At 30.8% G+C, this 14,548-nt stretch overlaps 1 protein-coding gene and 2 non-coding genes across 4 annotated transcripts; all 3 read left to right on the forward strand.

The window, feature by feature from the left end:
* The first annotated feature begins 1,873 nt into the window (after positions 1-1,873).
* LOC7473227 (uncharacterized) lies at positions 1,874-7,860 on the forward strand. Of its 2 annotated transcripts, XM_024606299.2 has the most exons (19): positions 1,881-2,262; positions 2,512-2,549; positions 2,663-2,685; positions 3,387-3,493; positions 3,577-3,628; positions 3,713-3,797; positions 4,647-4,737; positions 4,986-5,024; positions 5,135-5,202; positions 5,308-5,370; positions 5,560-5,615; positions 5,696-5,769; positions 5,871-5,963; positions 6,054-6,155; positions 6,305-6,385; positions 6,488-6,579; positions 6,709-6,724; positions 7,252-7,362; positions 7,454-7,860. In XM_024606299.2, exons 1-19 carry the CDS (start codon positions 2,167-2,169, stop codon positions 7,571-7,573), a joined length of 1,407 nt encoding a protein of 468 aa, XP_024462067.1. In that variant the 5' UTR covers positions 1,881-2,166; the 3' UTR covers positions 7,574-7,860. The 2 variants fall into 2 exon arrangements, with proteins under 2 accessions (XP_024462068.1, XP_024462067.1); XM_024606300.2 differs by lacking the exon at positions 6,709-6,724 and having other exon boundaries at positions 1,874-2,262; positions 7,454-7,492.
* A 2,590-nt stretch (positions 7,861-10,450) lies between these two features.
* Positions 10,451-10,646, forward strand: LOC112328524 (U2 spliceosomal RNA). The gene has a single exon (XR_002983541.1). It is a non-coding gene; the product is annotated as a U2 spliceosomal RNA (small nuclear RNA).
* A 2,914-nt stretch (positions 10,647-13,560) lies between these two features.
* On the forward strand, positions 13,561-13,757 carry LOC112328525 (U2 spliceosomal RNA). The gene has a single exon (XR_002983542.1). It is a non-coding gene; the product is annotated as a U2 spliceosomal RNA (small nuclear RNA).
* The last annotated feature ends 791 nt before the right edge of the window (positions 13,758-14,548 follow it).

The raw sequence follows: 14,548 nt of genomic DNA on the forward strand, positions 1-14,548 counted from the left end.
GTTTTTTTTTCCATTATTTTCCATTTTTATGTTTTTCATTAATGCCTTTTTTTGTAGGTATTTTTAAAATAATTTTTAAATTTATGCTTTAATTAATGCATATTCTCTGTTATATTTGTTTTTTTGTTTCTTAGCCCCTTTTAAATACCAATTATTATTTTTAATTATATTGGGTGTGTTTAGTTTTTTAAGTGGTTAGCATGATTTATTTGTATTTTTTTTATATTTTATATAAATTAAATATTTTTTTTTTATTATACAGTCTTGCATAATATTTTTTTATTTTATCTTATTCAATAAATTCTATATATGTATCGATTTCTATTATAAATTAATTTATTAAATATAACCAGGTAGATAACCTATTTTTTTTTTGTATATATATTTTCTTATTTGATATAGTTGCCTTTTTTTTCTCAATATAATTCATATAAAATCTACTTATTTAGTTGAATTTTAGGAGTTCCAAATAACATGTCGTCTATTTTTTTTAAAAAAATTAGAGCAGACAATATGTCATCTGTCCAATTAAACTAAAAAAGAATAAAGGCCCCCGTGCACCCCTTTTCTTGGTAGGCTAGGCGCATAGCCTTGCTTACATGACCCATCAACACTTGATATCTATACGAATTGTTTTTGTCTTTTTAGTCTTTTTTATATAGTGATTATTTTTTAATTATATAAGATGTGTTTAATTTTTTACGAAGTTAGTATGATTCATCTATAATTCTTTTATATAGATTAAACATTTATTTGTTTATAGTGTTTATAGTATGTACAACCTTGCATAATATTTGTTTTTCTTTTATTTTATTCAATAAGTTTTATGTGTGTGTCGATTTCTATTATAAATTAATTTTAATAAATAAACTCATTGAACACAACCAAGTAAATGACCTATATTATGATATTACATATCTTGATCTACATTTGTTTCTTAATTTTTCTAATTATATTTTTATTTATTGTTAATGATTTTTTTCATTTATTTACAATAGTTTGTAATTTATTTAATTAGATGGGTGCATAAGTTTTTCTATTTACATTTATTATACTCATGTAAAAAATAATGTTGAAAAATTCTACATGTTCAATTTTTTATTATGTATTGTTGTTTTTAATTTGATCTTTATTCTTATTATTTTTTATTTTTAAATTTATCTTTCAATCCAAGTTGATAGTGTATTGTTTTCCCCCCCATTATTTCCCATTTTTATTTTTTTCATTAATGCCTTTTTTGTAGGTATTTTTAAAATAATTTTTAAATTTATGCTTTAATTAATGCATATTCTCTGTTATATTTGTTTTTTGTTTTTTTAGCTCTTTTTAAATATCAATTATTTTTTTAATTATATTGGTTGTGTTTAGTTTTTTAAGTGGTTAGCATGTTTCATTTGTATTTTTTTATATTTTATATAAATTAAATATTTATTTTTTTATTATACAGTCTTGCATAATATTTTTTTATTTTATCTTATTCAATAAATTCTATATATGTATTGATTTCTATTATAAATTAATTTTAATAAATTAATTTATTAAATATAACCAGGTAGATGACCTATTTTTTTTGTACATATATTTTCTTATTTGATATGGTTGCCTCTTTTTTTTTTCAATATAATTCATATAAAATCTACTTATTTAGTTGATGAGATTATAACACAAGTTATTAGATTTTTTTTTATTAAAAAAATATTTTTGTGACGCCTAAGTATTTAAAATAATATGACCCGCATAATAGCGTGTACATTGTTTCCTTTTTCCAAACTCTGAAGTCTACTGTACACTAAAGAAAGAATATATTCAGTGTCTACTGTGCACTAAAGAGAGATATTCAGTTAATTTATTTTTTTTTGTTGAAAATGGATATTCGTAAGTGGATCGTAGAACCACGCTCCCGCACAACGAATATATTCAGTTTTTTGGCGGCATCACTTCATGCCCACCACTTCTTTCCCAAATTCTCTCGACTTTACTCCTCATCACTTTCTCAGCTCTCAAACACTGGTAACTGCTCTCTGTGCTCTCTTTGTTTTGAAAGAAAAAGAAAAGGAAAAAAACCAAAACCATAGCCAGCTAGCTAGGGAAGAGAAGAGATCCTGATACTGACACCGATACTGACCTACTGTAGCAGTAACTTTCTCTGCATTGCATAGAAATAGAATGGGAGGTTGTAGCAAAGATGATGTTAGTTACCTGGATCGCCGATTCTCAAAGAAGGTTCGCGATAATGTCTATGGCAACATTTATCTGGATCCGGTATTATCATTAGACATCTTTCCTTCTCTTCTCCGAATTTCTTTGATTCGACTTTCCTAGATTGATTGATTGTTCAATTCAATTTTGATTTCTTTTCGTCACCGAATCGCGCTACTTTTCTTTTCTTTTGGAAACGGCGTTTCGTTCGTTTCGTTCCTTTTAGTGAGGAATTATAATTACAATTTGAATTATTGATGTTTGCTTGCTTGCATGTTTCTCTGAATTGAATTGAATTTAATTTTATTTCAGCTCTCTTTGAAGTTCGTCGATACCGAGCAGTTCCAGAGGCAAGCGCAAGTCTGATTTATTTATTTATTCATGTCAAAATATAATTAAATTGAATCGAATCAAAACCATTCACCATCCGAGCTCACAAGTTTTACTATATGTGTGTATGCAGACTTCGAGATCTAAAGCAACTCGGTGAGTGTTATTTATATTCCTCTGTGCCTACTTGACCTGATTTTATTAGCATATCTTTTCCTGTGACTCTGATGTTTCTACTTTTTACACCGCGGCTAAGAATTTAAGCCTGTATATGAAAATTTTTATTTTCTCATGCAATTAATTAATTCAATAGTTTTGAAGGGGGAAAAAAAAACTAGCTGCCTGCCTGCAAAGTAGCTTTTAAGTTTCATGCTGAATATCCTTGTTGGAATCAGATATGTTTTATTTATCTAGAAATACTAGTTTGTGTGAGACTATTTGACTACTCTTCTATCACATATAGTCTTCAACGATGTTAAATTCAATTTATCAGGAAAAAACGATAGAATTTTTGTTCTGAACAATTTCAAGTTCATCCCTGAGTGAAGAACATGGAGTAACTTGATTGTTTGCTTTGGTCACTATTATTCTTTTTAATGGAATCTTGGTTGTTTTTAGCACTCTGATTTCCATAACGGTCAAATGTGATGTCAGAATCCATAGTTCAAAGAAATTGGCTGATCAATTACATCATTGGAAGAATTAGTCACTAAACTGGACCTAGTAAGCTATAACTTGTTCACCAGCAAGAGTGTTGCAACAAGCCATTTCAGTGTTCTGTATAGAAACAACCATCTCTAACTTCCATTTCTGAGAGATTTCATTCTTTTTACTAAACAAGTTTTACTCTTATGCAGGTCTAACATACATGGTTTACCCAGGGGCTGTGCATTCTCGATTTGAGCACTCACTTGGTGTATTTTCACTGGCTGGTGAAGCAGTTCACAGAATCAAAGCTCAGCAAGTAAGAATGTCACTCTGAACATCATTCTCATCAAGATCTCCAATTATGGGCAATTGTCCTTCACACACATCCCATATTTGTAGGGTTCAGAGCTTGGTATCGATAACTTGGATATACAAACAGTGAAACTTGCTGGTAATGAATTGTGCATCATTAAAATGGCTTTACTTATGGTTGCTTTTCGTGTTTGTGTATTTAATCTCTTCCTGATTTATATAGGACTACTGCATGATGTTGGCCATGGGCCATTCAGCCACATGTTTGAGCGTGAGTTTCTCCGTCAGATTCCTCATGGCATTAAATGGTAATTCTGGCAATGCTTTCGGATTTCCCTCAGAAATTAGGACCATTCTTCACTTCTTTGACCTTTCTGTTTTCATTGGTAAAGTCATTCCATTAAAATGTGATTAGAAGGATGCTAGAATAACAATTTCCATATGCTGATTATACTCATGAATTTCTTGTGCTTAAATTTTTACATTTGCTTGTTTTTGCGGAGCTTGATATCTTCTTGATACCATATCACAACTTATTTGTATTCATTGATCATAGATGCAGATGGTTGATGTGTTCGTTGACCAATATCATGATGTTAAAACCATAATTTTTTTTTCTAACTGTTTTAAGTGTTGTATTCTAATAATTTTGTTTGTTACCTATTCTGGTTGTGAATGCTGAGAATAATGGACTGAAAAAGATTAACCATGTGATTCCAGAGGCTAAGAATATAGCTGATTTCAGTATTTCTATGCAGATTCCATTCAGTTTTTTCCTGTAGGAATGATGTAAATGTTTCCTTTGTTCCTTCCTTTCTATATGCTGTACTAACACAACACAACCTAGTTAATTAGTAAATGTTGATTTCAGAAAATGCATCTTTCTACCATCTGAAGAATTTATTTTGCACAGTGAAATCATGTTTTATTTAACAATATGGGTGGATGATATGCCATTGTTCTCCCAGTTAGGCATTTGCAATACCTTCATTTGATTATTGCCGAACATTATGAGTTACATTGATGAAAACAGTATTTTTCGGTTTGTGATAAATCTTATGGAAAATGCTATACCTTTCCTATAGTCATTACTGGTAATTGCTTCTAATGAGAGGATTTGATCCAATATTTGAGTTATTGTTTTAAATATTTTCCAGGTGTCATGAGGACATGTCTGTGAGAATGATAGACCACATTGTCGATTTCCACCATATTGATATTGATGCTGAATGCCTAAAGAAAGCAAAGGTTATATCTTGACAGAATTACTTTTCCTTTCTTCTGCTGGATTTTCTTTTTTCCTTTCTTGGTTCAAGTTTTTCATTGAACACGTGATTGTGTCAATTTTAATCTCACCATCAACAACATCTCTTTTTGTTGTTTCACTGAGGTTCTTTTATCTACTTAAAGAAAAACAGATACATGTACACTGATTTAAAAAAAAAAACCAATTGCTAATACATGGATCCCTTATGCATCTGTGTCCTCTTTTACAGGAAATGGTCATTGCAAGCACAGAACATGTTTCTCATAAAGTAAGCCATCTGACAGTCCAAGACTCTATCTGTGGTTAGCAACCCTCATTTCAATTCCTTACGTATCTAATTTAATCATTGGCTAATTTTCTACGTTCTCTTACATGTAGAGTGTGAATGAAAAGCATTTCCTATATGATATTGTTGCAAATGGTCGGAATGGTATAGATGTTGACAAGTTAGTTGATCTCTCTCTATATACTTATCCTTACGAGTCTCCAATCTCCTTATTTGGGGTTACTTTCACTGCACATGGTTTTGACAACAAAAAATTATCTGCTAGGTTTGATTACATTGTGCGTGACTCCCGGGCTTGTGGACTGGGCTGCAGTTTTCAGATTGAACGGTATGCATGCTTTTATTTTTAGGCATGATCAAACAAGTTGTTTAGGTAGCCTTCTTTTCAAGTCAACTCACATGACATTTCCATCCATGCTTTAGCCTTTACTTGGTTAGTTAGTTATTATACTTGTGTATTCTTACCGTGTAAACTAGTGCTATTCCTTAGTCAATAAGCATTCTTTTTAACTTACAGGTTAATGGATAGCATGCGAGTTATGGGTGATGAGATATGTTATCGTGACAAGGATTGTTAGTATATGTTGTAATTCTGTTTCCAGTTTTGCTGGTAATCATTGTATTCTTTAATTAATTCTTGATGTTCTTGTCAGATCTTACAATCTATAAGTTATTTTCCTCTCGTGCTGATCTGCATCGAACGGTCTATACACATGCAAAAGTAAAGGTGCCTATATATTTGGAATTATTTTCTGGAAACAAATGCTTTGTTTAGTTGAATCTTTATCCAAATGGGGAAATGCAATGTATTTGACTTTTCTTTTTCAGGCTATAGAAATGATGTTTGTTGAATCCTTGATAAAAGCGGATGATTACCTTCAAATTTCATCAAAAATTCAGGACCCAGCTGAATTCTGGAAGGTTTGTGGGCTTAAAACATTAATTGAACTTGCTGTTGATGCTTTGATTTTAATGTTCACGGGACTAATGCTATCCATCTAAATTTTGCAGATAGATGATTCAATATTGAAAACCATTGAAATTTCTCATGATCAGGAGCTGAAGGAAGCTAGAGATTTAATCCTGCGCATTAGGAGAAGAGACCTATACCAGGTATCCTAATTTATTATCGGGACAGGTTTGATGGCCTAATTTTTTGTGATCTAGGAGCATGATCTATTCTTGTTTTGAGTTATTTTGACTCAAAGGAAACCTATGTTCCTATTTGTTAACACACTATTACAATTTGTTATATTTTTCAGTTCTGCAATGAGTTTTCTGTTCCGAAGGACAAGCTAGAGCACTTCAAAGACATCACTCCACAGGACATTGTTTGTTCCCAGGTTTTTAATAGATTACACACAAAAAAAAATATATGTTCTATGTTAGTCTTTTCTTTCTACAGCGCACTAAATTTTTTTAATTGAAAGTGATTTTTCATTCAGGGAAATGGTGACATTACACTAAAAGAAGAAGATGTTGTTGTCTGCAATGTGAAGATCGATTTGACACGGGGTAGAAGTAACCCTCTCGAAAAGTAAGCAGGAAAAGAGTCAAATTATGATTATGTTGGAATCGTTCCTTGTTTTGTTGTTCTTTAATGGGTCGGCTTCTGCAACTTTAAATGACTCTGGTCTTTTGTTTATGCATGTGTTTCAACATTCAGCATAAATTTTTTCCAGGTACAAAGTTCACTTCCAATGTGCTTAATTTAAAGTATTTTTCCTAGCATTTTTCTTTCTTACAAGACTAAAGATTAGTATGAATCTCAATATTATACATGGTCTGCATTGTCAAATATGTAGCAGAGGACAGTAGAACTCTAGTAAATATATGCTGTAGTTTACTTTCTTTTGTTTTCATAAATTACAGGCTTGAATCTAATCAAGGATTCGTATCTCAAAATCTTTTGACGTTGCTTATTGTAACATCCTTGTTGAATTATACTATTGAATTTATGTTATGTTACAACAGACACACAAGGGGCTGATGAAAAAATTGTTGTAAAAAATATGGAATTTGGCTATGTTTTTTTTCCTCGACTAAATTTGTTATGTAGAGGATCATTGGGTTCCAATACCTATTCAACCTTAAGGCTGGAGTCTCCTTCTTAAGCTATAGCTTAGGGTTTCTAACTGTTTAATGTTACAGTTTCTTAAAAGAATATGTTTCTGTTTTAAGGTTTTTTAACAGCTTTCCTTGCTATCAGGACTTTGAGAGCAATGAGAAATTCCCGATACATGATTATCGCATCAGTCATTTGCTGCCAGCTTTTTGTGAAGATAGGATTGTGAGGGTGTATTCTAAGAACCCCGATCTGGTTTGTAACAAACATAAGAATGTTTTTAAATAATTAATTAACTTTGAATTGCTTTGTTTTGATAAATCAATGCATGGGCATCATTATACAGGTGAAAACAGTTTCTGAGGCTTTTGAAAATTTTCAGCTAAAGACATATGGAATGAAAGCACAGGTACATGCAACTCCTGATAGGAAGAGGAATCGTCGGAGGTTAGAACAGTCGTACTGAGAAGAATCACCGAAGGCTCTTGTGGTTGCTACTATTGTATCGTATTCCACAGTGCTTTTATTTTGGAACTCGTACACTTCTTTCTAAATGGAGAAAGAAAACTAGCTCGCATACACACACATAATTGAAGAATTTGATTAGCAAGTGTATAAATTCACACTGCCTCCCTATATCTCCATTTACTTTGATACCCAGCACAATATGTGAATATTCTTTCTCATACTCTGACTAGTAGGTGGATGATGATGATTTCTACCCCAATGAAATTTGTTCGTAGATTTCAATTATTTGGAATGGGTTTTATTTTTCTGCCATTATTCTATTAGGAGGGTTTTTTTTTTTTTTTTTCTTGTAATTTTTTTGAGCTGGTGATAGTGCAGTCAGAAAACAAGCAACAAAGACATTGCAAAGGTAATTGAGAACTTGGAGTTAGCTTGTAGGTAACAGGGAGAAAACTCTGGGTTCAGTTTTTTAATTTGAATTTGTAGCTTGGAAGTTCTGAAAGTTCACACTGATTGATGCAGGTCTCCCCTTCCAAGCAATAGATCTGTGTTTCATTTAATAGATTGCAGTTTGCCTTGCCCTTGCAGACATTATCAAAGATGACCATGCATGCATCTGTCCGGCTAGCTTTGTGATACTAAACGTGTACAATCACTCCTGCTTAGCTAAGGTTTGTTGTCAGTGCTTGAGTCCCCACGTGCTGTCATCACTGTTGCAAGAGAACATGGATAAACTATGGGTAAGTCGGGCATGGCAATCTCTGTATACATCGCATCATCACAAAAATTACAGTACTGATATCTTAGAGCTTGAATGTATATACACACATATTACACACACACACACACATATATATTTGATGTCCTGAATTCGAAATTACTTATTTCATTTTAGTCAAATCTGTGAGATTTTTGAAGTCACCATGTAAAAGACATGCCCTACAGTGATATGTGTTGGAGCCTTTTATTCAGGCGTCCAGGCAAAACCCGTCATTTTGTTGAAGCTTTAACTACTCCTGGATCAGTTACCTCCAGCATTTGATGTGTGAATAAGTATGTACTTTGATTTGGCATCGCGGTACATAAATTCATGTAGAACCCGTTTGCTTACGTGGTAGCGTCCACGTTTCCTGCAGTTTTATTTTACAAGCTATTTGATTAATTAAACAAACTCTTGTTATTATTCATCCTACGGTCTGCTACATTTAAAAAGCAAGAAAAAGAAAAGTAGCCAGGAGTTGCTGCCTGCGCGGTAAAATACTGAACCGTACTCTACTATTCATGTGAATAGTTTTTTTTTCTTCAAAAAATCAGTGTAGTTAATTGATTTCACTCGCACTGTTCACGTGAACGTGAACAAAATTTTTTTTTTTGTTTTTTTTAAAAAATAATTTAAGATGAATTAAATTTACTCGTACTGTAATCTCAATTTTATTTCTGATAATATTTTATCTAATTTTGTAGTTCTTGTCGGATGAATTTTGTATATAATGAAATTGTAGATAGTTTAATGGAATAATAAATTTTTTTATATATGAAGTATAATTTATTTCATGATGTAATAACAATAATTAAATCCACAATATTTAAATTAAAAACCATCAATATTAATATATATATTTTTAAATTATTTTATAACCTTAATTTCAAAAGCATTCTTAACCAAATATATTAAACTATTTTTTCTTTAACCTTAATTTCAACTACCGTTTTAATCAAACATCTATTTTTTCAAATCAATTTCAACTAAAAATATTTTTTATAAAATAACTTTTTTCAAACCAGAACCACAATAACTATCTCGATACCAAACACACTAAATTGTATTCTTTTCTACTTGCATACGAGGCAGTGTATTGACAACCAGTGAATTGTGGAACTAATTTACAAGCCCGTAAGGTAAAGAAAACAGAAGGAGTCACAACTCACAAGGTAAACCAGGCGGATATTGTCTTAAATACCACCAAAGAACATAAACCGATCCCTTTCTGTACATTTGGTGAAGCAATTAAAAGGGCTTCAAACTCGCATGAACTGATCAGTGGTAATCCAAGACATGTTCGCTCTGAACGAAACTGTCAACATTTTGATGAATAGTTGCAAGGATTTTAGCAATGCCGGTTGATAGAAGAGCATAAGGTACACGATGATATTGGTCAACAGTGTCCAAATTCAGCCCCAAACCCTGGACACTATTAAAGAAAGCTGATGATTGTAAGATCCTTCTTGAAATTCCAAATCGCTAGCAGAGGTTAGAACTTGATGACCACAAACAAGTATAGCAATTTTTTTATGCCTAAAACATGGAGACTTTTCGAGTACAAGAGAATAACCGTGTTCTAGTAACTTGGAAGTCAGGAAAACCTGTTTCCGAGAGAGAAACTTCTAATGCCACTGTCGAAATACCATATCACCGTGTGGTTACTAACTTGTGTTGCACATCTGATGAGATTAATGATGGTGCCAGGGGGTGATTTTGAGTTGCAGTACTTAAACAGGAATTCTTAGTTTAATATACTGAGGAAACATTAAGAACCAGCCCTTGAGTTTTAGTTGGAAAATTAACGAAGTGAAACTAAAATGTATGAAGAGAACAAGCAGCACCTTGAATTGGGTGAGATAGGTAGAGAGAGGAGGACATGGAAAGAGAGAGAGAGAGAGAGAGCGAGGTTCTTGATCAAGACTAGAGAATTGGAGAAGACTTGTTGAGGAAGCTTGCCATTGCTGTCTGTCTCTAGCTCGTGCGCGTTCGTCGATGGTTGGTCCTAGCACGTCTTTAATATTGGCTGGTTTTGTTTGTACCACATCGAAAGAAACGACAAAGACACAAGACGAGGAGCCATATAAAATCAAGCCCATGGGCACTGTTTTAAGCATACCTTTCTCGGCCTTTTGGCTAAGATCAAGTGTAGTATCTGTTCTTATCAGTTTAATATCTGATACGTGGGCCAACGGTCCACACGATATTAAATTAATTTTTCTAGGGTGAGGGCCCATAACGGTAGCTAGCTGCTGGGGTTCTCGAGCGTCGCCTCAGCGTTGCACTACTGCATTGGCCTGGCGCACCCTCTATCTCAAAGAAGTGTTTTGGTCTCCTTCCAAAGGAATTGTTTGTCCCTCGTACTTTTTGCTTTGTTCACTTTACCTTCCAAAGCTAACAATCTTTCTGAAGGGGATCTTTAACCCCAGACTGTTTTGTCTATATGGAAACGAGCTCAGCGGACAAGTACCAGATAGTATAGGTAAAGCTGACAAAACTATAGTATAGGTAAACTTCACCCGCATGAGAATAAGATTTGCCTGGTTCCTTCCCCATCAAACCTCAGAAACCTTCTCAACCGGCCTCCGGATATTCTTGGTGTTGAATGCTTAATCAGCTACTTCTATATTCAAATGAGCTAACTGGTACGATAGCAAATTCGCTTACAAACTTGAAGAATATGGTACAAATGGATCTTTCTGACTGGTCTTAACAGGGAACGTTCCACTTTCATTGGAGAACATAAATGCCATCTCAGAGATGTACTGCGATACGAATCATCTATTTATTTTTAAAAGATTTGTACCTGTTTATAATGATTTTATGTGTTGTTGATTTTGTTTTGATTAAAACATATATTAAATAAAATAAAAGATTCAACTCAATTTATGTGAGGTTTTAACATTCATACTTAATATCTGACAGTATTTTTATTTCTGATTTTCTATACAATTAATATGAATTTTAAAAGAAATATAAACTTGATTCAATTTATTTCCTAGATTATAATCTTTTAATATTTAATACTTTATTGTAATTTTTAATAATTAACACAATTTGAAAAAATATATTAATAAAAAAAACAGTCATTCCGAAATAATTTTCAAGATTTAGAAGAAACTAGGGTTAGAATAAAATAATTACTGATTTCATTTTATGTCCTTTAAATAAATTTATTAGGAATAAAAATATTGATTTAATTAGATTTTTGTTATCACATATCTTATATAAAAAAAATCATGTTGTGTGCAATAACATGTTTTATATATTTTGCTAATTATTTGACTCGCATTCTATTACAAGCTGATTTTTTTTTTTTTACAAACAAATTAAACATGTAAGTTTTTCAATATTTTTTTTATATAAGAATATCTATATAAAGACAAATTAAACATGTAAATCAAAAAAGTTATATACGTATTTAATTAAATAAATTAAAAATTATCTATATTAATAAATAAAAAAAATCATTAACGATAACTAAATACATATATGAAAAAGTCGAGATGCAAATATAGATCAAGATATTTATTATTGTAATATAATTCATTTACCTAATTGTGTTAAATAATTTTATTTATTAAAATTAATTTTTTATTTAATTAAATAATAACAAAAATTAACACATTTAAAATTGATTGAATAAAACTAAATTATCTCGTAAGGTTACACTTGTCAAAAATACCATTCAAAAATAATTTTTTTAAAAGTAAATCTATAATAAAATGTGAAAGTAAACAATATGGTATATGTATAGTAAAGAACCACGCCTTTTAAATTTTCAGTAACAGCGGATTAAAAACAAAAGCAGAAAAGGAAAATTTGAAGGAAAAAAAAAAAAGGGACTTTATGAGAGGCCCACACGTATGTGCTTGTACTCAAGGCCTTCTCTTTCCCTACGCAGTGAGCACCGTATTTTATTCCTTCACTCGGTGGCTGTTAATTAATTTTTCAAGATTTTAAAGCTTAGTTACAACATCTAGTTTGGGGTTGATTCAACTTTAAGGTCTGGGTTGTAAATACGAAATGTTAATTCAAGTTAAATTAAGTTTTTTTTAAAAAATCAAAATAAAATTATTAAAAAAAAGAGTTTGGTCGCAGATCTAAAGATTAAACCAAGAATTGAATAAAGAGTCACCTATTGAATTGACCAAATTAAATATTAAGTATAAAGCTAAAAGGTATGGAGTAAACATTGTTTCCTCAAATATTGTTTGTATTTTTATTTTTTTTAAATTTTGACTTTTTTTTTGTTATTGATTTTTTTAATTTAGTCTTTATAATGTATTTATAGAAATATAGGAATTTAGAGTTGATAATTTATTTTAACTTGAATTTTATATGGTTATCGCGGTATCAAAAAAAAATCTTAGTATCAAATTGGTATCAGAAAAATATTCTAAAATCGCGGTATGATCTATTTTTAAAAACTTTTAATTAAATAAAAAATGATTTAAAAAAAAAATTAAGTTATTAAATTTTATGGAGTCAATGACCCGATTTGCGACTTTGGCGAGGTAACCCTGGTTTTTCCAGTTTGCAAGTTTAACGGTTCTTTTTAATAATTGAATTTGATTACGTGATCGTCTATTTTTTTTTATCTTGTAGTTAAAAAAATAGTTTCAAAAAAAAAACATGTTATTAAATTTTAGAAAGTATATGGGCTGTTGATGAGTTTACAAGTTTAACTTTTTTTTTAAAAAAAAAATATTTTTTCTTGATTTCATCTTTCGATATTGAGTTGATTGAAAATTGAGTTTCATAATTTATTTTATTTTGCTTTTATAAGGTTATCATAATCTAAAAAAAAAAATCAATATTGATTTGATGCTCGATTTTTCAATCGTCCATTTTTATTATTATATAGTTAAATAAAAAATAATTTTTTTTAAAAAAGTTATTAATTATGAAGTACATTATCTAATTTACAATTTTGGCATATTGATTGGGTTTATGCATCAAAACTATATTTAACTCCACATCTAATTTATAGACTTAATTCATAAAACCTGCTTCCGAGAGAGAAACATCTAGTGTTGCGCATCTGATGAGATGAGTGATAGAGCTTGCCATTGCTGTCTGTCTCTAGCTCGTGTGCGTTCGTCGATGGTTGGTCCTCGCAGGTCTTAATATTGGCGGGTTTTGTCTGTACCACATCGAAAGCAACGACAAAGACACAAGACGAGGAACCATATAAAAGCAAGCCCATGGGCACTGTAATATTCATACCTTTCTCGGCCTTTTGGCTAAGATCAAGTGTAGTATCTGTTCTTATCAGTTTAATATCTGATATGTGGGTCAATGGCCCACACGATATTAAATTAATTTATCAAGGGTGAGTGCCCATCACAGCAGCTTGCTGCCTGGGGTTCTCGAGCGTCGCCTCTGTGCTGCACTACTGCATTGGCCTGGCGCGCCCTCTATCTCAATTAAGTATTTGTTTAAGGAAAGTAAAACGCAAATTTTATGCCTTGGTTGATTAAACTTTCTCTTTATTTGTTAAGTGGTTTAATTGATTAGAAGGCAAAAAGTGGGTCCCTCTGTCCTTTAAAACAAGAAATTACCTTCCGATTAAATATTTTCACAAATCTAAAAGGTATTACTACAGTTAAAAATGCTATGTATACATCACATAATTATAAAATAAGAAATAAGATTTTTAAATCAACTTTAACCTTTATATTTATTTTGATTATTAAAACTAAAAATATGTAAAATAAGTCAACTAAAAGTAATGATTAAATGTATAGTATATAAAATTATATTAAATTAAATTGATAACTGGATCCATGATCCTGGACTTATTTTTACCATCGTTAAAACAATTGACTTTAAATAAAATGATTTATAAAGTTTTTATTCATGTATGTATTTTTTTTAATTTCTAATCACCTTACTTATAATTAAAACCCAAAATAATAACATTACATCAAAAATTCAATAAATTATTAAAGTTGAATTTAATTATTTCTTTGTAGGAGACTCTTGATTATCATCTTACATTAGTTTTTACTTTTTTTAGATGAAAGTACTTACATTTTTTTTGAAAAAACACTTCCTATATATTTGTGCCTATATTATTAATATTTGTATTACATGCATTAAAAAGTAACTTTTTAAAATGAAAATATTTGTAGAGGCTATAATGGTAATATAATCGTGTTAAGACTCCTTTAACAAAGTAATTCAAAAATATTGTGATATAACAGTAAT

This window comes from Populus trichocarpa, chromosome 8 (genome assembly GCF_000002775.5).
Source record: "Populus trichocarpa isolate Nisqually-1 chromosome 8, P.trichocarpa_v4.1, whole genome shotgun sequence".
Taxonomy (NCBI): Eukaryota; Viridiplantae; Streptophyta; class Magnoliopsida; order Malpighiales; family Salicaceae; genus Populus; species Populus trichocarpa.